At 36.9% G+C, this 23,308-nt stretch overlaps 1 protein-coding gene across 2 annotated transcripts in view; it reads right to left on the minus strand.

The window, feature by feature from the left end:
* WDR41 (WD repeat domain 41) overlaps positions 1–23,308 on the minus strand; it is a 44,968-nt gene that overhangs the window by 3,124 nt on the left and 18,536 nt on the right. Inside the window, exons 6-12 of one of the 2 annotated variants that reach the window (XM_024732785.1) lie at positions 18,416–18,527; positions 15,365–15,427; positions 11,690–11,800; positions 5,639–5,823; positions 2,647–2,768; positions 1,722–1,810; positions 628–761 (exon numbers count right to left, since the gene is read on the minus strand). In XM_024732785.1, coding sequence (XP_024588553.1) covers positions 628–761; positions 1,722–1,810; positions 2,647–2,768; positions 5,639–5,823; positions 11,690–11,800; positions 15,365–15,427; positions 18,416–18,527 — 816 coding nt within the window. The remainder of the gene's footprint in view (positions 1–627; positions 762–1,721; positions 1,811–2,646; positions 2,769–5,638; positions 5,824–11,689; positions 11,801–15,364; positions 15,428–18,415; positions 18,528–23,308) is intronic. The other variant, XM_024732786.1, reaches the window with a different exon arrangement.

Below are 23,308 nucleotides of genomic sequence, written 5' to 3' on the forward strand. Positions count from 1 at the left end.
ACTGTTACCAGTTCCAATCATTTCTTTACCTCGACTGGTCTTATTCCTTCTTCATTACAGGCAATAATGCCTATAGTAAATATTAAAAGTATTTGAATATATTTATAACGAGTTAGAACTTTATGCATCCTATAGTTCTCAACTATTATTTTCATATATGCACAATGACAGTCAAGACACTGGGTTTTACTAAAGCTAACAAATTATTATCCTCCAAAGGGAGGTAAAAACAGTACTGTTCATGAATTTGATAAACTTCCCTGGAATTAGATTCTATAAGGCTTTACCTCTACATACATAAACACAACCCTCCATGTACCCTCTATTTACTACTGTTACATATTCAACATTATTCACACTGTCCTTATTGTCAGCTATCTACATCTCATAAGTAATAGTAATTAAGTGATTTTTTAGAAGCAAGACATTCCTTCTTCAAATCATTTCTCTGTAAAGAGAGATCCTAATGGCACATACTATATAACCTATCCCATTCCATGTTTAGATTCCACAAAAACCTACAGATAAGAGAAAGTTTAGGTCTTTATGAGACCAAATGAAAGAAGAGCAGTGAGATGCAAAAAGCAGGAATTCCCTGGACATTTATATGCCTATTAAAAATAATACCTCCACAGATGATGAGTGTCCAATTAAATCTCCAATAAGCTCTAGTGAACATGAAGTGGCATTTTCTTGTTGTTTTTTAACAGGGTGGCTGGCTTGTTTATTTACTCTTCCAAATCCCCACATGTTAAAAAAACCTAGAAAAACACAGCCATTTCAGTCATTTTCTAAATTACTGTGCTCTTTTCTTATAACAATAATCTAAGATCAGAAAAACAAAACTTAAATGCAAAAAGTGTTCCCCACTTATTTTAGTCAAGGGCTAAGTGAGCGGCTGGTACCGGGTACTATGCTAGGGTTTTTTAAATATGTTACTTTGTTTCCTCTTAGCTACCCAGGTTTGTTGCTCATCTCTTTTTATTGTCCCTACTCACGCACTGGTGAAGGTGTGTTAACGTGAGGAAAAGGCAATGGGAATCAAGGAGGAGAGCAATGAAAGGCCTGAATGGCAATGAGGTGGGGTGGGGGTGGGGGAGGTCACAACTCAGATTTATCAATAAAGGGTAGGCAAAAAGCAACATAGGGATGTCCCAGAGCAATGCCCTATGACTTCAAATAACCAGAAGAAATTCCAGGGGTACCAGCATCTGATTTCTTATGCAAAGGCTGCTAACTAACAGGGATTTTGTTTTTCAAATCAAACACCTGAAAATCAAAGAGTTCATGAGATGATATAAATACAAAAATGTTTATAAATAAATTGAGTTCTATGTTAATGATAATGCTTTAAGGCTGAAAGAACTTTGACACCTGATGATACAAATTCTGTCTGTATACCAGACATAATTACAGACAATATAAATGAGTAAATAGTTCATTAGGCCATTTAGTCAGTCAGATTACCAGGAATAATAGTTTCCCCTCAAAACAAAAAAATCCTAGTTGACTTGAACTGAAATAAACAGGTAGTTCTACAGTAAAGCAATATTTAAATGTGAACCCTAGGTCCCAATTACCAAATGCTTCATGTAAACATCTGATGCTTCTTTGGAGCACACTGTATATTATTTTGTGGTTACATACCACTGCCTTTCTTCTGTCTTGCATATGAGAAAAAAAAAAAAAGCAAGACTACCTTTCTGAGAAAAGATACTCACCTGTTGGTACAGGTTCAGCTGCAAGCTGCTGTTTTTCTCGTAACTCCCAAATGCGTACACTTCCATCTTCTGAGCATGAGATTAACTGCCTGTCAGAAGAGAAAATCAGTGATAAAAAGAGCACCATGGAAGGCCTATGCTAAATTTGCAGTGAAAGAAATCAGTGGAGCCCGCAACTGCTTTTATTCAGCTCTTGGCAGGAGCCAATAAAAATCACAATTTATCAATATGGCTTTACAATGCAAAGTAAAAGCACTCCTCAAGAAAGGCACACATTATACTGTTACATTGGTTCAAATGTTATAAATATGTATCATTTCCATTTTTAAAAATGCATTCAGGAAACAGGTTACGAATTACAGTTTCACAATATCCTGAGAAGTCTCATTCCTTCCTCTCACTGTATCTCTTCTCAGGGCACCTCTCACTCTAAAAGTATCCTGCATAGAAAATAATTCTATTTCCTTCATATAATTCATCCCTAGAAACTCAACAGCCAAATCTACCCTGAGGGGAAAGCCCTCAGTTGGTAGCCTTAGCCAACAGGAGACTACCATTTAATTGTAGCCGTAATCAAACACCACCACCAAAAAGGTGGGTTTGTGGAAAATAATATAAAAAGAAAAATTAGTACACAGTCAGTGCCCAAAAGTCTTTTATCTTTTAAAATAAATACCGAATTTTAAATTATCTCTTCTTATAATGAAATTCAATGTAATTCATTTGAACCTTGCTTCTTGTAGATTTCATAATATAATGCCACCAACTCTTCTGCTAAGATAGCCATGGGGTATTCTCCATTTCCAAAAGAACATAACAGGTCAAGCCACGGAGCCAGGTGACTTTGCCCCTTGAAAAATTACACTGGTGGCCCTGGGAACTATGCATTTCTTTCACCTGTTACAGAACTGACGGAAACTTGTACCTGTTTGGAAGTTTGGCAACGTGCAGGACATTGGAGTCATGTGCAGTTTTCTGGCAGGCAATCACACGCTTCATTTGAAGGTTATACACGTATAAACCCCTTCCAACTGCAACAAATACATTCTGGGGGGGGGGAGGGGGGGAAGTTCAGTAATGGGCATAAAACTAGTACTTACCACTACCTGGTGTAATAGATTTCCAGGCCTGGTGTGAGATCAGAAAGCCATTGTTACCTTCCCTATTCCTAGCCTTCAGCCCAAATTATTGTACTGCCCTCTGAAATCCAAAAATATCAAAGCACAAAGGAAAGCTCAGCATTTAGAAGGTGGAAGGACACAACTGCTAATACAGAGAAAGCTTTGTATATTATACCCCACAGCATCGCTTTCTTCCTCTTTGAAATGTGACAGAGAAAGGAGCTGTGGCTGACAGACTGGCCTGCAGTGGAGGTGGAGCTGCTGAGGTACAATCTAGGTTTTCATCCACATAATACTATATCCTTGGGAAAACTACTTAGCTTCCTTTGCCTGAAAAATGTAAGCAAAATTACTTGCACTCCACATCTTAAGCGTCACAAGACCTATAAAGGATACAAAAAAGCATATGCTATAGTGGCATATATACAGTGGCTTCACAAAAACATTTTTCCAAATGTAGTATTAGAAACACCTTTTTACTAAAGCACCTTTAATCTTTTGAAAGTACTTTCACCAATATTTACCTTACTTCAACCTCACAACATCTCATTAATGTAGGAAAAGCTATTTTCCAGAATAATAAGTCAAAATAAAAAAAGATTAATATCACACAAAAATTAAGACGTGAGAGTTCGATATTAGAATCCAGGTCATGTTACTCCAGTCCCTTACTCTTGCCTCATACCATACCACCTAACTTCCAAAATTATTTTGCAAGTCACTAGACTTCTGGTAGCTCTTGTCTTAGAATCATTCATTCTTACTCAGTTGGTATGCCAGTAAGAAAGACCTTTCAAAAATCCTTTTTTCCTTGCCTACCTGTTCTCACCAAAGAATACTTCTCATGCAGCCTCAAAGGCTACAACGCCAACTCAGACCTACAGTATCTCGACCAAAACATGCCCCCAAGGCTTACCAGAGTTTAAATCTGGAATGATCCCCTTGACCCTCAGGATTGGTATTCTGCATGTAGCAATGCAAGCTGAAGACCAGTGCCATGAGCATTAATGAGAACAGCTAGCCAACTTGCTAAAATCTAGTGCCCTGGGTGACATTCAATGCAGAGAAACCTCAGAAACTAGTTATATGGACCAGGAAATCTGTGCAGAGTTTAAATGATTTATCCAAAGTCACAAAGAAAATTACCAACACAACTAGAGAATTAATAAGCTTTGGGGCAGCCTTTACTCAACAGAATCACTCTATCAATCACTTGTCATCAACAATGAATGGCCCTCCTGCAGAAAGAAAAAAACTCCGATAAAACAAAGAAAATTAGGGAAAAGTGAGTGCTTTATTAATGCTTTATTAAGCATTTATAGCAGTTAATAACACCAATCGAAAATTTTAAGATTAAAGAGTACAAAATGCAAAACTTTAAACACTTTTACAAAAGTGAGAAAAAGGTATCAAATTAAAAATATATACGGACTTCCCTGGTGGCACAGTGGTTAAGAATCCGCCTGACAACACAGGGGACACAGGTTCGATCCCTGGTCTGGGAAGATCCCACATGCCGCGGAGCAACTAAGCCCGTGCGCCACAACTGCTGAGCCTGCACTCTGGAGCAGGCTGAGCCACAGCAACTGAGCCCGCACGCCTGGAGCCCGTGCTCGGCAACAAGAGAAGCCACCGCGATGAGAAGCCCGCGCACCACAACTGAAGAGTAGCCCCTGCTCGCCGCAACTAGAGAAAAGCCTGCACGCAACAGGAAGACCCAACACAGCCAAAACTAAATAAATAATTAATTTTTTAAAAAAGAAAGATAAAAATATATATACATATAAAATTTTTAGGGCTACAACTCTTAGAGATAGTTTCCATCTTTTCTGAGACTACTGTCTTTTATCATATTTACTTTAAAAAAAAAATAAAATTGGGATATAAAGAAACTTAATCTTTAGGTATAATAGTGTTCTTTAACCTATTCTTACCCTACTCTGTTTTAGTTTTGTTTTGTTTTTAAGGTAAGAGAGGTGCAAAGAAAGCCAAAACAAAAACAAAAAAACAGACCATGCTCTCCCCATCCAGAACACTATTACTGAATTTTTAAATAAAAATAACAAAACACATACAATTAGAAGATTTAAACAGTACAGGAAGGCACAAAATAAAGTGAGGTAAAAGCCTCCTCTAACCCCTCTCCTCAAAGTTTATAACTCAAACATTTCTTGTGATTATATTTAGAAAAGGAACCCTCATTTTAAACATTTTCTGAGCCCCTGAAGCTAAAAGAAGAGATGTTCAGATCAGAGCCAAGATTCAGAAATCCATTGGTACTAATCTACTACTGCAAAAAAGGATGTAAAGTGCTTCAAGAGCATCACTGCCAAGGCCTAAAGGATTGAAGTCAATAATTCTCACACAATCATCTTGCCCCATGATGCCAGAAGACTAAAAGAAAGGCATTCCTGAAATTTTTAATTTCCTTTACTGCTCCGGGAAAGCATCAGAATCTTCAAAAGGATTCTTTCTCAAAGTGTTTCTTAGAACAATTTTAAGCATTATCCTCAAATCCTGTGGGAATATTTAATCCAACTCAAAATTTCAATAGGGTTTTTAAATCTGTGGCCATTTAATCACTTCCTTGCCTCAAAGATAAGAGCTAAGATTAAAATTCTTTTTTAAAGCAAGTGATGCAATCTTTGAAAAATATCAAAACATTTTAGAGCACAACGTGAACACACGGAATGATAACTTTCTATAGGATCATGAGATTAAATTTTTAAAATTAGAAACGGTTTATTAAAAGAGACAAGATTATAGATATTTTTCTCAATTTTTTTTTTTTTTTACCTCTTCATCCCATGTGAAATGATGAATAGAAACGTCATTTGGCTTTTGACAGAGTTTTATTTCTTGCTGAGTGTCCAGCTGTGGAGATGGGTCCCAGAAGTTGCGTTCACAGGCCTGCACAGTCCAGTCCAGGATATCCCAGATGATGAGCTCTCCAACATGGGAGCCAGTTACAAAACTCAAATCTAGGCAGAGTTCATAGATGTCTCATTATTGACCATTTACCTAAGCTAAACATAAAAATGAATGAACTGCCCAGTAGTATTGCTCTATAAAATCACAATGTTTAGAACAGTGAGGTAACTAGACAAGCCAAACAGGAAGATTATCAGAAATAGACTCAAGCTTACTTAGAAATTTAGTATGTGATAATGATTGCATTTCAATTCAGCGAAGAAAGAAATACCTCATGCTGGACTATTTGGTTAAGTATTTGGGGAATAAAAACAAAAGAACCTTACCTTGGATCATACACAGTGAAGAGAAGCTACACTTCTGTTTCTCCTTTACTCCCACATTCACCACATGCCTGACACCAGATGCGTGGGGTTTTCCCACACCAGGCAATTCTGCGACACCAGCTGAGTGTCCCTACAATTCAACTCAACTTTGACACTGTCTACCTGGAGATAGTGTCAGATCCCACAAATTAAGGACTCAGTCCTGCAAGACTTCTCCCACTTCAGATACTAACTGCAAATCCAGGTTGTTACCTGTGTTTCTGACCAACTGGCTATAAATCGAAGAGTCCCACATCCCCTCATCAGGTTCAGTTAATTTGCTAGAATGGCTCACAGAACTCAGGAAAAGTTTACTTACTTTATTATACAAGGATATGATAAAGGATACAGATGAACATCCAGATGGAGGAGATGCACAGGGCAAGGTATGTGGGAAGGATCGCAGAGCACGCATGCCCTCTCTGAGCATGCTGCTCTCCCAGCACCTCCACGTGTTTGGCAACTCAGAAGCTCTCTGAACCCCGTACTGTTGGGATTTTTATGGAAACTTCATCACATAGGCATGATCGATGACTAACTCCACGTCCAGCCCCTCTCCCCTCTCTGGAGAATTGCCGCGGGGGCGGGTGGCCAGTGGCCAAAAATTCTAAGCTTCTAATAATAGCTTGGTCTTTCTGGTGACCAGCCCCCATCCAGGAGCCCATCAAGAAAGAGTAGCCTCATTAGAACAAAAGACACTCCTATCACCCAGGAAATTCCAAGGAGCTCTGTCAGGAAATATTAGACCAAATATTAGAACAAAAGATGTTCCTTGTGCTCTTATCTCTTGGGCAATTACAAGAGTTTTAAGGAACTCTGTGCCAGGAACTGGGGGCAACGACCAACATATATATTTTCTGTTATTTCACATATACCAAAATAAGTTTCAAACAGATTAAAACATTAAAGGTATTTAAAGAACTGAGGAAAATAAAGGTGAATGTTTTATGAATATGGAGTGCTAAAAGACTTCTCAAGGAGACAGACTGGAGGCTGGGGAAAGAGATATGAGTAAACACCTGCTTAGCACAAAATCATACTTTATTTTTAAAGATTTTTTTGATGTGGACCGTTTTTTAAGTTTTTATTGAATTTGTTACAAAATTGCTTCTGTTTTATGTTTTGGTTTTTTGGCCTCAAGGCATGTGGGTGGGATCTTAATCTCCCTGACCAGGGATCAAACCCACACCCCTTGCATTGGAAAGGGAAGTCTTAACCACTGGACCGCCAGGTAAGTCCCCCCAAATCATACATTTAAATGACAAAACTCTGGGAAAAGTCTGCAATTTAGATGTCGAAATAGGTTGATTATACTTGATACATAAGCACTTCTTAGAAATCACTAAGAACAAGATAAGCACTCCAGCAGAAAAATGGGCAAAGGACCTGAACTGGCAAAACAAGAAATACAAATGGCCAGTAAACATGTGAAAAGACGTTCAATTCCCTAATAATCAAAGACATCTAAAAGCAATGAGATACTATTTACTGACTTGCAAATCGGGAAAGATTATTTTAAAACACGAAAACACCTGATGCCGGCAAAAGCATAAGGAATCAGCACACTCACGTACTATTCATGCCCTAGTATAAACGGGTGTAATCTTTGCAATCCTTGGTAATATACATCAAAACCTTAAAAAGTTGTAAACCCATTGATCTAACAATTCCACTTCTAGGAATTTATCCTGAGGAAAGTACATAAAAGACATATGTGACAAGGCTGTTACACATAGTATTAAAAATCTAAAGGTATCTAACTGGGGATCGAATAAATAAATAACATCCACGAAATGAAATAGTTATGCTGTTATTGAAAACTAAGTTGTAAAAGTATGTTATATTAATACAGAAATATATTCATGACATACTGTTACAAAAAGCACACCATATGTATACACATATACATACATATATACGCCCAGAAAAACACTTAGAAGGATATGAACCTGTACTTAATGCTGTATGGTAGGATGATTTTCATTTTCATTTTTACATTTTTATGTTTCTGTTTCCTCATATGTATTATTTGCACAATAACAAGTTTTTAAAACCTTTAATAAAAATGAAATTAGTGGGCCAACTAAGACAGTTGACAAATTATACATTTAATAGAAAATGTACAACTGCTGAGACTAAAAACTATCTTAAAGAAATGCAATTTATTTTAATTCCTTTATATTTAGGAGGAACAGAACAATGCACTGTGAGTCTAGAAACTCTAGTTTTAATTTTGGCTCTGCCTGTTACTAGCCATGTGGTTGGTCTTCAGAAAGTCATTTGATCTTTTTCTATCTTAGATTTCTCAAGCATTAAATGAAGATGATTGTAAAAATCAAATTAAATAATGTGTAGCCATTTTAAAAAGACATCAAATGTTATCTTTGAGTCCCTGGTATTATTTTCAGCCCCTGGTATTATTCCATATTAATGGTATTAAAACATCCAGTTACTTGTAATTTAGAAATACATGGATGAGTAATTATGATTTAATTATCCCATTTATCAAATAAACCAGCAGGACAGAAATCTCTAATAACTAGATGAACAATCTCATAGAAATAAAGAATTATCAGCAATCATACAGGTAAATATTATTTTGTCTTGGTTCCAAATCCAATTTCTATATAGTTTATTAACAGACTCTATAGAATTCTCTCTGTGAAGAATTAAGTTCATTTCTCATCTGTGGAGAGAAACAGGCTCCTAGTTCTAATAGTGGGAAAGTTAAGACAGTAGTAATCTTTCCATGACCTTCTTTTCCATCCCTTTCCCTCCTCTTTCCAATCTCACTCAAACTACAAAAGACCCAGAGACGGTAACAAGTGAAGATCCTTCTAGATTCCAATTCTGCATGCGTCATTATAATAGAGTTAACCTACTGAGACCACACAGCTGCCTGCTCTGATTTCCTCCAAGTGTCTGTAATTCATCTATGTAATAGCAAAGTACCTGAGCCCAGTTAGAATTTTTCACTAAAAATAAAATGCTGGCACTGACCTGAGTCAGTACAGTTTGCTATGTAAATTATCCCAAACTAGTCATTCAAAATGTTTCACACCCAACAACCTCAATGTGTTTTATATATAGGGATGGATTTTCATCCTATGCAATTATCAAAAGTCACTTAGTATGAACATCTCACCTGATACCTGTCTACCCATCCCTCAGAAGTACTAATACTTTGTGACTACCATACCATGCTGTCAGTACAAAACAAGAAAAGGAATAAAATAAAGAAGCAGCACCCAGAGCCTTTTGCCAGAAGAGATAAGCAAGGTTATCTTGTATGTCTGTCTTAGAAAATCTCTGCACAGGCATTCAGACCTCACTGGCAAACCTGGTATTCATTATCCACATTTGTAGGAGTTCTCTGTTGTACCATTCTAAGGTTGCCCTAGGGCCACCTCAATGAAAATGCACTTTTCCTGTGAGCTATAAACCCAGTAACTGGCCACATCTTTAATTGGTAATTGGTGGGGATAAAGAAGCAGGGCTGAAAGTGGAACTGGGACTTGTACAACATAATCATTTCAGGATTGCCAAAACCTGCAGCATGGCAGACGCATCTATATACGAGGTAAGACTGTCACAATATCATTCTCAAATTTTACCAGACTACTTGTCCATATATGATTCTTAAATATGCTTTTGGCTTACTTATAGTCTGTAGTGTAATTTTATAATCATGGAATTTATAAACTAAAAAACACTAGGGGTTTTCTGTAATTTTTATTAACAATTTTTTTTTTTGCTTTAGCTTTCCATTTTCCTTCCCTTAAAAATCTGGCAAAGAAATACTTGAAGAAAGCTTTCTTGGTTAAACTGTTATAAGCTTCTCTGTACATCACACAGCAAAAGAAGTGCCATGAGGTTAAGGCTACCTCAGGAACATCCCATCACCTTCATTAAGGAAACATGCCAGGTCCTGGTACCAATGCTTCACTTCTAAAATGGGACAACTAGGCATGACCACTGTAATGGCCAAAACACTGCTGTGCTTTTCTCAACAGCTTTAGGGCCTTGGAGCTTCTCTGGCTCAGTGTCAGAGGAACTTCCAAGTAAGAACCTGCCTTTTGTGCTGCCATCATGGCTAAAAGAAAAGGAGCCCCCAAAGTGGTGCTCCTAATATTATTATTTCTATCATATAGACAATCTAGTCAGAAAGACTTGCAGCTGGGTTGAACAAGCAAATGGCTATTGGAGAGGAAAATTTTGGAACTGGAAGGGACATTCTCACTGATGTATCTGAAAATGTGACTGAACAGCATACAAATGGAGACTACACTTAGTGCTGTCTGTTCCCCTTTCCCTCTGCCTCATGTTTCTACAAAGTATTGCTCAAAAACAGCCAACCCAGATCTGAGATCAGGGGGTGCAGTCCAGTCCCCTTACAACATCATATTCATGGCATCCTTACAGGACCCTATTATAGTGTCCTCCAGACTATCAAACTGAATCTACCCAGGAGTCCTTCCCATCTGACCTCAGAACACAGATCACCCAGGAAAGCTCTGATGATATAAGGTGTCACTTTATTTGAAAGTGAAGTAGCTAAATCCCAGGATTTGTGGTTTGTGATCCTATCCTGTCATCTGATGTCAGGTTCGGCTCACAGGAGCTAACTCATTAAAATCATTATAAAGCCAAATAGAAAGTCTGGCAGGACTTCCCCGGCAGTCCAGTGGTTAGGACTGTGTGCTTCCACTGCAGGGGGGGGTGGTTCAACCCCTGGTCGGGGAACTAAGATCCCACATGCCATGCGGCCAAAAAGTAAAAAAAAAAAAAAAAAACCAACACACATATCCATGAGGAAGGGCAGATATGACCCATTTTCTGCAGACCTCTAGTTTGGTGTTATTCTCTGACTCTTCAATCATAATTACAACTGGCTTGAATCCAGCTCATTCTACTGTAAGTAGAGTGCTATATAATTTGTACTGTGTGATCTTCAAAAGAGAAACTAGCCAAGACCATTTGGCAAAAAAGTCAAAATGTTGGGCTTCCCTAGTAGCACAGTGGTTGAGAGTCCGCCTGCCGATGCAGGGGACACGGGTTCATGCCCCGGTCCGGGAAGATCCCACATGCCGCGGGGCAGCTGGGCCTGTGAGCCATGGCCACTGAGCCTGTGTGTCCGGAGCCTGTGTTCCACAACGGGAGAGGCCACAGCAGTGAGAGGCCCGCATACCACAAAAAAAAAAAAAAAAGTCAAAATGCTACCAAGCATTAGTACTGATAGCCTACAACAATCATCCCACAGCTACCAAGCAGCACCTGAGGTTAGTATGCTCTCTCCTCCGTCATCCCTTTTCTCTGCCCAACTCTATTCTTCCCCTTGTGCCTAAATCTAAGACCTAACAATCTATGAAACTTGATGAATTCCACTGGTTTAAACCTCAGAAAATAAAAGACTGCCAATCCCTACTAATTAATAGCATTATTTTCATCATGGTAATTCCAGAATTCTAGAACAAAACAAGACTAAAGTTCAAAACAGGTTAAAAAGTTAAAAATTTTTTACATAATATCAACATGTACACAATGAGCTTACCATTGACATTAACCAGTGAGAGAATATTATCCTGGTGATCAAGGAGGCGCTTAACTTGAAGAATATCCCATCCTAGTGATCCCTCTGTGGGTGCTACCAGCCTGAAAATTACTAAATGAAAAGACAGATATAATTTTATTAAAATGGTCAAAGATTAAAGTTATATTTCTGCTCAAAAAGCTAGCATTTCATTAAGTGAGAAATACCTAAAATACTGAAAAACCCATCTCCAAAGACAGCCTTGCTCATACTACTTTAAAATATTTCTTTCAAATGCTTGAGATGTTTGAAATGATCTACTAAAATCCCAAGTGAGTGTGTCCTCAGAGCTCTGTTCCTTTATTAAAACTCTTCTAAACCCACTACCAACCGTGAAGCCTCTGAACAAAAAAATGCAAAGTACAAAAGATAATGTGAAACTGCTCAGTGAGTCCATAAATATAGTCTCTATAGACAAGTATTCACCAGGGTCACATATGTAATAACTTAGAGGAAATAAAACAAATATGAATTAGATCAGAAGATAAAAGAGAAGCAATAGGGCTTCCCTGGTGGCACAGTGGTTGAGAGTCCGCCTGCCGATGCAGGGGACACGGGTTCGTGCCCCGGTCCAGGAAGATCCCACATGCCGCGGAGCAGCTGGGCCGCTGAGCCTGCGCATCTGGAGCCTGTGCTCTACAACGGGAGAGGCCACAACAGTGAGAGGCCCGCGTACCACAAAAAAAAAAAAAAAAAAAAGAGAGAAGCAATAGTCAATTCTAAAAAAGGATTAATAGAAAAATCCTGGACTTCTGAACCAGGATGAGTACTCAGAGCTGATAGCCTTGCTTAGCTATTGATAATAAAAGCCTCAAAGTCACTGCAGCTAGTGCACACAGAAATTCTATTTCCTGTTGAGAGGAACCCTCACATTAGAAAAAGAGAAATTGGTATGGAACATTTAAAACCAAGTACATGGGCACAAGCTTAGTCTTAGAAATAGAAAAGATAGTACATTTAAAGGAATAAAACTTATTTTTATAAGGAAAAATGGCACGACATATTTATTTTATAAAGGTCCCACTAAGTAAAATGCAGAACCTCGTTTTTAAGAATATTTGTATTTTTTATAAATTATTTTCTGAATAAAACCAACTTTCATTTCTTCCTTTTTTTTAGCTAATATTCTAACTTCCGTTGAGGCATTAGTGTTGCTTTTATTATTATTTCAATGAATTCACTAATTCATTCAATAAAAATCTCTTATTTTAGAAATTAGCCAGATCGAAGAGGACAATAAGTAGGAGAACAAGTCCAATACACGGTGACGACAGAAATGAAGGCATAGAGGTTGGGGAATCCCAGGCAATTCAGTGTTAACAAGCAAGTGATACAGGACTCAAAGGAAGCAGGAGGGAAATAATGGAGGGCATGATTTGATATGTTGAAAATTTTGGACTTGTAGGCTACTCGTGTCCTTACATTGGTCCCTAGGGCAAAGATTTCTTTCATCTGGAGCAAAAATGAGAAAAAATAAGGACTACATAAGTTTTTTTTATAAAACTAAATGTATTCAATTTTAAGTCCTATTCTTTTTTTCTGAGATCACGTTCTTCATATTTTGTTGTTTAAAACTTATTTTTATAAAATCAGGGTGGTAAATGGTAGTTTGGTTTCTGGTTTGGGATTTTTAATGTTTTCACTAAACAAAATAAAAACTGGCAACTCTATGTTGATCTCCACAAGTTTGACCTTTTGTACTAATCAGAAATTTGAGAGTTCAGAAACTGATGTAGGCAATCGGAAGCCACTGAAGCTTTGAAGCTTGCTTTTTTTTTTTTAATTAATTTTTACTGGAGTATAGTTGTTTTACAATGTTGTTTTAGTTTCTGCTATACAGCACAGTGAAACAACTATACGTATACATATATCCCCTCTTTTTTGGATTTCCTTCCCATTTAGGTCACCACAGAGCTGAGTAGAGTTCCCTGTGCTACACAGTAGGTTCTCATTAGTTATCTACTTTATACATAGCATCAATAGTGTACATATTTCAATCCCAATCTCCCAATTCATCCCCCGCCCCCTGCTCCGTATACATACATCCATTCTCTACCTCTGTGTCTCTATTCCTGCTTTGCAAATAAGTGCATCTGTATCGTCTTGAAGCCTGCATTTTAGATAGATCCCTCTAGCATCTACTAGAAAATGTATCTGGGAAGCACTAAACTAGAGGAGAAGGCATTTGAGAAGCAGTAGAGGAAGGAAGACAAGTTAGGGGACTATCACAACAGAGCAGGCAAAAGAGGAGATGAGTACCTGAATAGAGCAACAGTACTGAGATGGAAAGAAGTGGATCAAAATATTTACAGCAGCCATCCTCAAAGTATGGTCCCAGACCAGCAACCTCAGCACTACCAGAGAACCTGTTAGAACGCAGAAGCTCAGGCCCCACTCCAGAATTAGTGAATTAGGAACTCTGGGAGTAAGGCCCAGTAATCTGTGTTTTTAACAAGTCCTCAAGTCATTCTCATGCACACTAAAATGTAAGAACCACTGAGTTAGAGTAAAACCAGCAAAACACAAGTGATTGACACAGAGGAAAAAGGCAGGGAAAAGCTAGACATCTTTCCAGGTCAATAAAGAACATGGGAAAACTGAATTTCTGCAAGGAAGGAAAAAGAAAAAAAAACTAAACACAGAATTATATCTTTAGAAATTACTTTATGAAAAGAAAGAATAAGCATAGGGTCTAGAAAATTACTTCTCAGACATGATTACACACCGAAAGTTCAGTTGAAGAAAGAGAAATGTGACTGCAAAGCAGTGGAGCCTGCAGACAACAGTTTATAAATGGTGAACAATTAACTCATGGCTCACTGGTATCTGCAAACATGCCAACTGATGGTCATAGCAAATCTCAAGGCTGGTCTCTAGAAGCAGCAGCACAAGTAATAGCAAATGCCCTCTGGGCTACAAAAATTCTTCAAGAAAAAAGCAGCTTTTAAGAAGTGTGCTTACTCTATCACTTCTCAGCACCCAAATTTCATCCATAAGGTAATGAACATAGAAGGGTTTTTTTTACTGCAGGCTCCTGTCAGTAAATGAGTTAGTCAACAGTCAACAGCTAAGAAAGTGTCCTTCAAACTGCATGTTTATAATCAGTTAATACATTTACAAAATTCCTGTTGCTATCCCTCCTTCTGCTGTCCCACTAGTCTGAGGGAAATGGCATAAACTCCCCCACAAGAAAATGGGCCCCATTCTGGCTTCCTTAGGCAAAACCTCCACAGTTCCTATCTTAGTGAACTCCCCAAATAATCCTCCTCCAACACTCCCAACTCAAGCTTTTAGTTTCCAGAATGTTGATAGTTGTTTTATGTGGCTAAAGTTTTTGCTAAGTAAGTGTATGAGTGTGGATCAGCAACAGAGAGGACTGTGGAATGTAAATGGCCTTCTCTAGCATCAGAGGAGTAGGGTTACCTTGCCCACTTGGCTATGCTAGACCAAGTGTGGTAAAAAACTGACCTAAGATCTTGAAAATGTCTTGGGCTCCACATCACTTCGACAATCCCAGGAGGCCAAGACTGGGACGGGAAAGATGTCCCTTGAATTAGTCTTTCTGAAATGTGTATACAAGGCTAGTTTAAAATTTTTAAAAAGAAGAAATAAAAGAAAAAAAAGAGTCATACTCACTCAGTTCTTTGCCAACTGCTGCCACAACACAGTTCTTAGGTATTTCAATCAAAGCACTGATCCCTTCACAAAAACATATAAAACGAAGGTTAAATTATTTTCTTCATGGATTACATCAAAAACAAAAACATTCTCAGATTTATGTTGGTCATTCCTATAAAGGGGATGGTAACTATAAAGCACACACAATTTGCTACATCACGGTTCCGTGCTTGCTTACATATGGAAAATGATTTTGTGAAAAGTAGGTGAGACCTCTGGAAGACATTATTGATTTCTTAAGAGTAGGAAATGCTCTTTGAATATTTTTACTATTGTGGTGAACTTATTTACCAGGGACCCCTTAAGATAATCATCATCACCATTTACAAGATGGCTAGCTCAAATGAGATATAAAATTGGCATGCTCCTCAATGTAAATTTAAGAAGCCTGGGTGGGCTCCCTGGCAGTAAATGAGTGAGCCAACCGTCAACAGCTAGGAAAGTGGCCTTCAAATAATATGTTTATAATCAATCAACACATTTACAAAACTCCTTGTATTACTAGAATAATCAGATTCAACATTCCATCACATTTCATTTATTAAGCATACAATTCTAAGTATCTTTTTATAGCTGAATCATGAAATGATTTTAGGGTAACCATAACTTCTGTAAGATATGTTACGTTACTTTCTATAAAATATGTTACATTACTTCTGTCAGCAAAAAATATTCATGTATTAGATTTAGAACCACCACATGTGTTGGCAAAAAACCCTGTTTATTAAAAGTTCACTTCTCCATTATAAAATATATGTAATTTTATATATATGTAATTTATAACATATACACAAATTTGGAAAGTATTCTACTCATTTACTTTACCTTCCCACTTGGGGAGTATTTCTGGCCAAAATCTTTTCTCCACACACTGTTTTAACAGTATGTTTCTATTTTCCCATGTTTAAGATGGGGGGATGATGGTGGTGGAGGAGAAAGGGGAGGAGGAGTGGTACAAGAAGTAGAAGAGATAGGAGAGCAGGGGAAGGGGTAGCAGAGGAGAATTCCAGATGCAGAAAACAGCTTGTTTTAAAAAATGTTTATTAAATTATTTATGAAATAAAAATACTAGAAACTCATTAATCCAGAAGTAGCAACTTAATACACAGAATCACAGAACATATTGCTGAAAAGGGCATGGATGTCCTGTTTTCTAGCCCAAGCCTCCTTCCATCAGACTGACTAAGATTATCTTTGCTTATTTCCAAATATGTAATAACTGTTCTAAAAGCCCTGCCAGTCCATAAATCAAGCAAGGCTTATTGAAAGGAGCTTTATAAGATAAGGGTCTAAGAGTACTGCTAAATCCAAATCATGAAAAGCTCACCAATGGCAACCTAAGGCCTTTTCAAAGCTTTCTAACTGATTTCCTCAAAGATTTCTGCTATATCTTGAAACACTGATAAACAGGGCAAACTGTGACTACTTAAAGTACAGTACTCAAAGATAACTCGTAACAGGAATGGGGACTGCAATAATAGGTGGTTATTTCCATTAACATACAAAAGGTGTTTTTAGCCCTGATTTCAATATTTCACAACATAATTACTAATAATTCATGAAATAAAAATTCACAGATACCCACAGGCTAGTATAAGAAATAGGAAGGAAAATGTATATGTAAATAAAGAGATATAACTCATGATAATAGTAAACACGAAAATACACTCTAGATTCAAACAAGATTACTAGTGATTGAACACTGAATTGAGAAGTTAAACTGTAAATCCTAGTACGGTATGGATTTAGTTTTGCTAAGACATCATATTATTTTTCTGGTATTTTATAATACCCATGTGGAGATAAACTAGTTCCAATAATGAAGTGTAAATGCAACTTAAATGAAGTGTAAATGAAGTTTAATAACACAGGCATACCTTGGAGATATTTCAGGTTTGGTTCCTGACCACCAAAATCAAGCAATTCTCACAATAAAGCAAGTCACACAAATTTTTTGGTTTCCCAGTGCACATGAAAGTTATGTTTACACTATACTGTCATCTATTAAATGTGCAAAAGTATTATGTCTAGAAGACAATGTACATATTAGTACCTTAATTTAAAAATACTTCATTGCTAAAAAAATACTAACCACTGTCTGAGATTTCAGCCAATCATAATCTTTTTGCTGGTGGAGGGTTTGAAATATTGCAAGAATTACCAAAATGTGACAGAAACACAAAGTGAACAATTCTGTTGGAAAAATGGTGCCAATAGACTTGCATGACTCAGAGATGTCACAAACATTCAATTTGTAAAAAATGCAGTATCTACAAAGCCCAATAAAGCAAAGTGCAATAAAACAGGGTATGCCTGTATTCTTTCTAGGATGTCCATGGGTTCATTTCACTACTTTTAGAAACAAAAATACTTAATAGTGTATCACATGACTTCAAGGTTACTGTCATTTAAATTTACTCATTTATACTTAAATATTTTTACTCTGAATAAATTTTTATTTTTTAAGTTCCTTGATATCAATATAAGTCAAAACTGATTTTTCTTCTATTAAAACCAAAAGTATACGTCAACAGAATTCTGAGAAAATAGAATTTTGTTAGTAAGTTTGCACGTAAGTGAAGTTTCTTTAGTAAAACCAACTGTAAAATGAGGTCATCCTTAGGAATCTATTCAAAGTCTGATGACCCTACAAATAAAGAAAGAAAATGCTGTCATAAAGATCTGCTTCCAGGTGTCAACATGGTCATCAAACTCAGTTTAAGACATGGCCCAGAAGCATATATGAAAAGGTTTCTCTTGATCACTTTTGAGAAATTCTGTTAGAAAGGAAGGGGAAGCCAAAGGAAGGGGGATATTTTCCTTCCAACTTGAGATGGAAATATATTTTACACAACCCTTAACCTGAATTGGAGAAATACAGCTACATCTTATATTCAGAATTAAAAAGAAAATCTATATTTCCTTTGTATTCATGGAAAGTCTCTTTGAAGATTCACTGTGTCTTTTTAGAGTCTATCATGGTTCACAATTACCTTGATTTGTTTTTACCTGTATCAGAAAGGTGACTAGTCTTACACAGGAGATCTAATTTTCGGTTCCACACACAGAGGTCATTCCCACCAGAAAGCCAAACATCTAGTCTCTGAAGAAGAGCTAAACACTGCAAAATTCATGTGAAATAGTTATCAGTTTAGAAATTCAAGCATTCATCGGTGGTTTTAAAATATGTCCACAAGTTGATACCCTTTCCCTTCAAGAGGTGGAGCTTGATTCTCTTCCCCTTGAATGTGGGCTCTGCTAAGTCACTAGCTTCCAATGAACAGAATGAGGCAGAAGGAATGGTGTGTGACTTAAAGGACTAAGTCGTAAAAGACATGGTGGCTACCTCCTTGCTCTCTCAGATCACTCACTCTACAGTTCTGAAAACACGCAAGCAGCCGCATGGAGAAGGATCCATCTTTTTTTTTTTTTTTTAATTGTGGCTGGCATCTTTTTTTTACCCTCAAGGAAGTGAGGCAAGGAAGTGAGGCCTCTGGACACCAACCAACACTAACTCACCTAGCATCTGACCCCCTAACACCTCCAACCCCAGTCACCTCAAGGTGACAGCAACCTCAGGGGAGACACTGAGACAGAACCATCCAGCTAAACTGCTCTCTATTCCTGACCACCAACACTGAGATATTGTTTTAAACAACTAAGTTTTGAGGTAATTTGCTACTCAGTAATAGACAACTAATACACAAGCTTAACGTAAACTGATTTTTAAATAAAACTGAAAATATGACCTTAGTTTTTATGTATCTTTCCAATTCAAACCTCCTAATTCTTGACTCAGGAAATTATTTCAAGGTTGGTAGAAGTCCTTTACCTTTAATAGTACTTTAAAGTCCACACCTTTCATAGTTCTCTCCCCACCCATTAACTCTGAGTGAACACAAGGGCAAGAGAGAATATGTATTAAAAAAAAAAAAAAAGGAAAAGGTTCTGGTAATCTTCCCTGGGCTGAGGATGGGGTTGCTTTTTAAACTGCTGGAATAAAAAGGGGTGAAAATAATCAGTGCAGTTTTTGTACTTCAAGACATCCTACTGTGTCTAATCTCTGATTTTTTAATATCAGTACTATATTCCTTTTCATTGCCAAATAATATTCCACTGTATGGTTATACACATTTTATCCATTCATCAGTTCATTGACATTTAAGTTGTTTCCACCATTAGGCTAGTATGAGTAATGTTGTTATGAACATTCATGTACATGTTTTTGTGTGGACATTTTTATTTCTCTTGGAAATACCTAGGAGTGAGATTGCTGGGTCAAATGACTCTATTTAACATTTTGATGAACTATCAAACTATTTACCAAGGTGGCTGTACCATTTTCCAGTCCCTCCAACAATGTAAGAGGGTTCTAATTTCTCCACATCTTTACCAATATTTATTATCTGTCTTTTAGATATTAGCCACCTAGTGCATGTGAAATAGTGTCACATTATGTTTTGAACTGCATTTCTCTAATGACTAATATGTTGAGCTTCTTTTCATGTGCTTATTGGCCATTTGCTCACCTTCTTCAGAGAAATGTCTTTCAAATTCTTTGTTTTTAATTGGGTTGTCTTTTTTATTGTTAATTTGTAAGAGCTCTTTTTATATAATCAAGATACAAGTTCCTTATCAGATATATGATTTGCAAGTATTTTCTCCCATCCTATTGGTTGTCTTTTCACTTTCTTCATGGTGTCCTTTGAGGTATAAAAGCTTTTCATTTTGATGAAGTCCAATTTATCATTTTTTTCTTTTGTTGCTATACTTTTGCTATCACATCTAGGACACAAAGGTGACACTTCGTATCACCCGAGGACACAAAGATTTCCTCATATTCCTTCTAAGAGTTTTATAGTTTCAGCTCTTATATCTTGGTCTTTGACCCATTTTGAACTAATTTTTGGTTACAGCATGAGGTAGGGATCCAATTTCATTATTTTCTATGTAGATATCTAGATCCAGTATTAGTTGCTGAAGAGACTATTCTTTCTCTTATTGGAGGGTCTTGACACCCTTGTCAAAAATCTATTGACCATATATGTGAGGTTTTATTTTCTGGACTCTCAGTTCTATTCCACTGATCTGTACATCTACCTTTATGCCAGTACCACACTGTCTTGATTACTATAGCTTTGTAGTAAATTTTGAAATTTGTAAGTTTCAATCTTGAAACTTTGTTCTTTCTTTTCACAACTGTTTTAGCTATTCTGGGGTCGCCTTTACTTCTACATGAATTTTAGGATCAGCTTGTCAATTTCCGAGGGGAAAAAAGCCTGCTGAAATTCTGTCCAGTGTTGATCATTTGGGTAACATTGCAATCTTAACAATATTAAATCTGATCCATGAATTTCTTTCCATTTATTCATATTTTCATTAGTTTCTTTCAACAATGTTTTGTAGCTTTTGGTATACAAGTCTCATAGCTCTTCTTTAAATTTATTTCTATTTTATTTTTTGGATGCTATTGCAAATAAATTTTCTTTATTTCTGGAATGCTCATTGCTAGTTTAAAGAAATACAGTTAATTTTTTGTATATTGAGATTGTATCCTGAAATCTTGCTATATCCATTTATTATTCTAATAGTTTTGTTATGGATTTAGGATTATCTATATAGAAGAGCATGTCACTTGTGAATAGACACAGCTTTATTTCTTCATTTCTAATATGGATGCTTTTTTCAAATTAAATTTATTTATTTATTTATATCTATTTTTGGCTGCGTTGGGTCTTCGGGGCTGTGCGCAGGCTTTCTCTAGTTGTGGCAAGTGGGGGCTACTCTGTTGCGGTGCACGGGCTTCTCCGTGCAGTGGCTTTTCTTGTTGTGGAGCACAGGCTCTAAGCACGCGGGCTTCAGTAACTGTGGCACTTGGGCTCAGTAGTTGTGGCTCACAGGCTCTAGAGCACGGGCTCAGTAGTTGTGGCCCACGGGCTTAGTTGCTCTGTGGCATGTGGGATCTTCCCAGACTAGGGATCGAACCCATGTCCCCTGCATTGGCAGGCAGATTCTTAACCACTGCACCACCAGGGAAGTTCCTATGGATGATTTTTATTTCATTTTTATTGTCTAACTGCCCTGGGTCAGAACCTTCAGTGCAATGTTGAAGAGAAATGCCAAATGCAGACATCCTTGTCTTGTTCCTGAACTCAGGAGGAAAGTATTCAGTCAGTCTTTCATCATTAATATGGTGTTAGGTGCTGTGTTTCCCTAGATACCCTTTATCAGGTTGCTAGTCTGTTGAGTATTTTATCATGAGAGGATGTTGGAGTCTGTCAAATGCTTTCTCTGCATCTATTGAGATGATCATGTTTTCCATCCTTTATTCTTACCATGTATGGTATATTACATTGATTGATTTTTCAGATGTTAAACTAAACTCATCCTAGGATAAATCTCACTTGATGATGGTATATAATCCTTATTATATATTGTTGGATTTGGTTTGCTAGTGTTTTGTTGAGGATACTATACTGCTTTTGTTACTTAACATCTTATCATTAGCATTTTCCAAATGCTACGTGTTCTTCTGAAACCATTTTTAGCATATATGTCTACCATAATTTAACTATTTTCCTATAAGACATTTAGGATACTGTCAATCATCCATATATAAAATATATTTGTAATATATATTTCTGTTCATAAATCGCTGCCCAAGTTTTTATCATTTCTTTAAAGAGTTTTCTAGGAGTAGAATCACTGGGTCAATTCATATAATAATTTTTTAAGATTCATTCATAAAGCCAACTGCCTTCCAGGAAGATCATTTTGATTATATTCTCAATGACAATAAAAATGCCAATTTCAGCACCTCCTTGCTAATATCATCTCTTATAAAGAAACTTTACTAGTTCAAAAAATAAATAATAGTATTTCGTATATTTATTAAGGATCTGAAATTCTCTGATAAACTATCAGTTCAAGAACAATTGAACCACTGAACTAAAATGAGTGAAATGCTGTATTTAACGATTTTTTTTAATGCGAAACAGGATCACAGTGGGAATAAATATAATTATCTAGCTGATTAACAGTACAGTAAAACCCCTTTAAGAAGTACTTTCAAGGGAAAGGAGGCTGCTTATTAAAAAAAAAAGAGGAAGTCCTTTCACCATACCGAAATAAGATACTTTTTTTTTTTTTTTTTTTGCAGCCCGCGGGCCTCTCACATTGCCGAGCACAGGCTTCCCGAACCGGGGCACGAACCCGCGACCCCTGCATCGGCAGGCGGACTCTCAACCACTGCGCCACCAGGGAAGCCCCGAAATAAGATACTTTTTATTGACCAGTTCATGAAACAGCTCACCAAAGGAATTTCCCCCAAATATACTAGATTTTTTCTCCTTCCCTGTTCCTTCAATGCATATATTTTCATTTGAATCCTAATTACCTCAGTCAAATAAGCAAGACTATTTTTTGAGGGATTTAATAGAAGCATCTTTTCACATAAAGCGTAGAGATTTTGATCAGGTCAATATTTTATTGACTTCTTCAAAGACGGTCCATTGTAAAATTGGATACCAGTATATAGTAAATGCCACTTTCTTCCCCAGAAACTTTTCTAAATTGATAATCAGAATAGCATAGTAGCATAAGATGGCTACCAGAGATGCTGCCTTTTAGGAAAAAAATGAAATACTTTGACTATTGGCACACTGATTTTTTTTTTTACATTGGAAGTGTTAGCTCCAATACAGAGATCAGTAATCTTCAAAGCAAATGAGGAAACACTATTTCAGTTTACTAGTATCTTTCCCCAAACATGTTGACATTATTGAAAAACAGTGTACTTTCTGAGAACATTTAAGGTAATTTCTTCTACAGAAATCAATGTAGCCAAGTCTTATCCAAGTTTGTTTCTCCAACATGTAGCAGAGTTCCTATCAAGTAATAAGC

The sequence above is a fragment of the Neophocaena asiaeorientalis genome, unplaced genomic scaffold (genome assembly GCF_003031525.2).
Source record: "Neophocaena asiaeorientalis asiaeorientalis breed wild unplaced genomic scaffold, Neophocaena_asiaeorientalis_V1.1 scaffold515, whole genome shotgun sequence".
In the NCBI taxonomy this organism is placed as follows: Eukaryota; Metazoa; Chordata; class Mammalia; order Artiodactyla; family Phocoenidae; genus Neophocaena; species Neophocaena asiaeorientalis.